General features: G+C 59.0%; 1 protein-coding gene across 1 annotated transcript; it reads left to right on the top strand.

Moving 5' to 3' along the window:
• Positions 1 to 3: 3 nt before the first annotated feature.
• On the top strand, positions 4 to 234 carry LOC104166475 (calmodulin, striated muscle; the record flags this gene model as incomplete). The annotated part of the gene is made up of 1 exon (XM_009706419.1): positions 4 to 234. A coding segment is annotated over one exon (231 nt), but the record flags the coding sequence as incomplete, so codon positions are not given.
• Between the last annotated feature and the right edge of the window lie 536 nt (positions 235 to 770).

Below are 770 nucleotides of genomic sequence, written 5' to 3'. Positions count from 1 at the left end.
AGGAAGATGAGGGACACGGACAGCGAGGAAGAGATCCGCGAGGCTTTCCGCGTCTTCGATAAGGACGGCAATGGCTACATCAGCGCGGCGGAGCTGCGGCACGTCATGACCAACCTGGGTGAGAAGTTGACGGATGAGGAGGTGGATGAGATGATCAAGGAGGCCGACTGCAACAACAACAATGACGGGCAGGTCAACTATGAGGAGTTCGTGAGGATGATGACAGAGAAGTGAGCCCCCCCACCGCCCACCTCCAGCCCCGTCCCACAGGTAACTTGCCAGGATGCGGCTTTGCACCCAACCCAGCCTCCATGGAAAGTCCCAACCCAAGGGGTCCACCCCACCCGTTGCAACGGCCACCCCAAATCTTGCATCTCCCCCATCCTGACCACCTCCTGCCCCGCAACTCGTGCCAGCGGTTGGAAAAATCGTTGTTCATGGTGCTTTTATAAATTTTTACTTCATTTTTTCATAGGGAACCTAGGATGTAGTGGTCCTCCAGCTTCTCCATCCCCTACTGCCGTCTCTCTGCCATCCCGGGCTGGAAAACCCAGCCAGAGCATCCCCAGCCAGCGTCCGCATCGGCTGCGGGCATCCCCCCTGGCAGGATGGGGCTCGGGGTGCAGACGGACACGGGGGGTGGTCCTTCCCCACTGCCCCCCGTGAGACTCAACTCTTGTGTCTGTAGAGCTTCCAGCGGCCACTTCACATCCCCCAACACCGCGCCGAGTCCAATAAAGAAATGTGTGTGTGTGTCCCCCATGTCCGGG

This window comes from Cariama cristata, unplaced genomic scaffold (assembly GCF_000690535.1).
Source record: "Cariama cristata isolate BGI_N322 unplaced genomic scaffold, ASM69053v1 scaffold2888, whole genome shotgun sequence".
Taxonomy (NCBI): Eukaryota; Metazoa; Chordata; class Aves; order Cariamiformes; family Cariamidae; genus Cariama; species Cariama cristata.
This window is presented reverse-complemented; position numbering and strand designations above follow the sequence as displayed.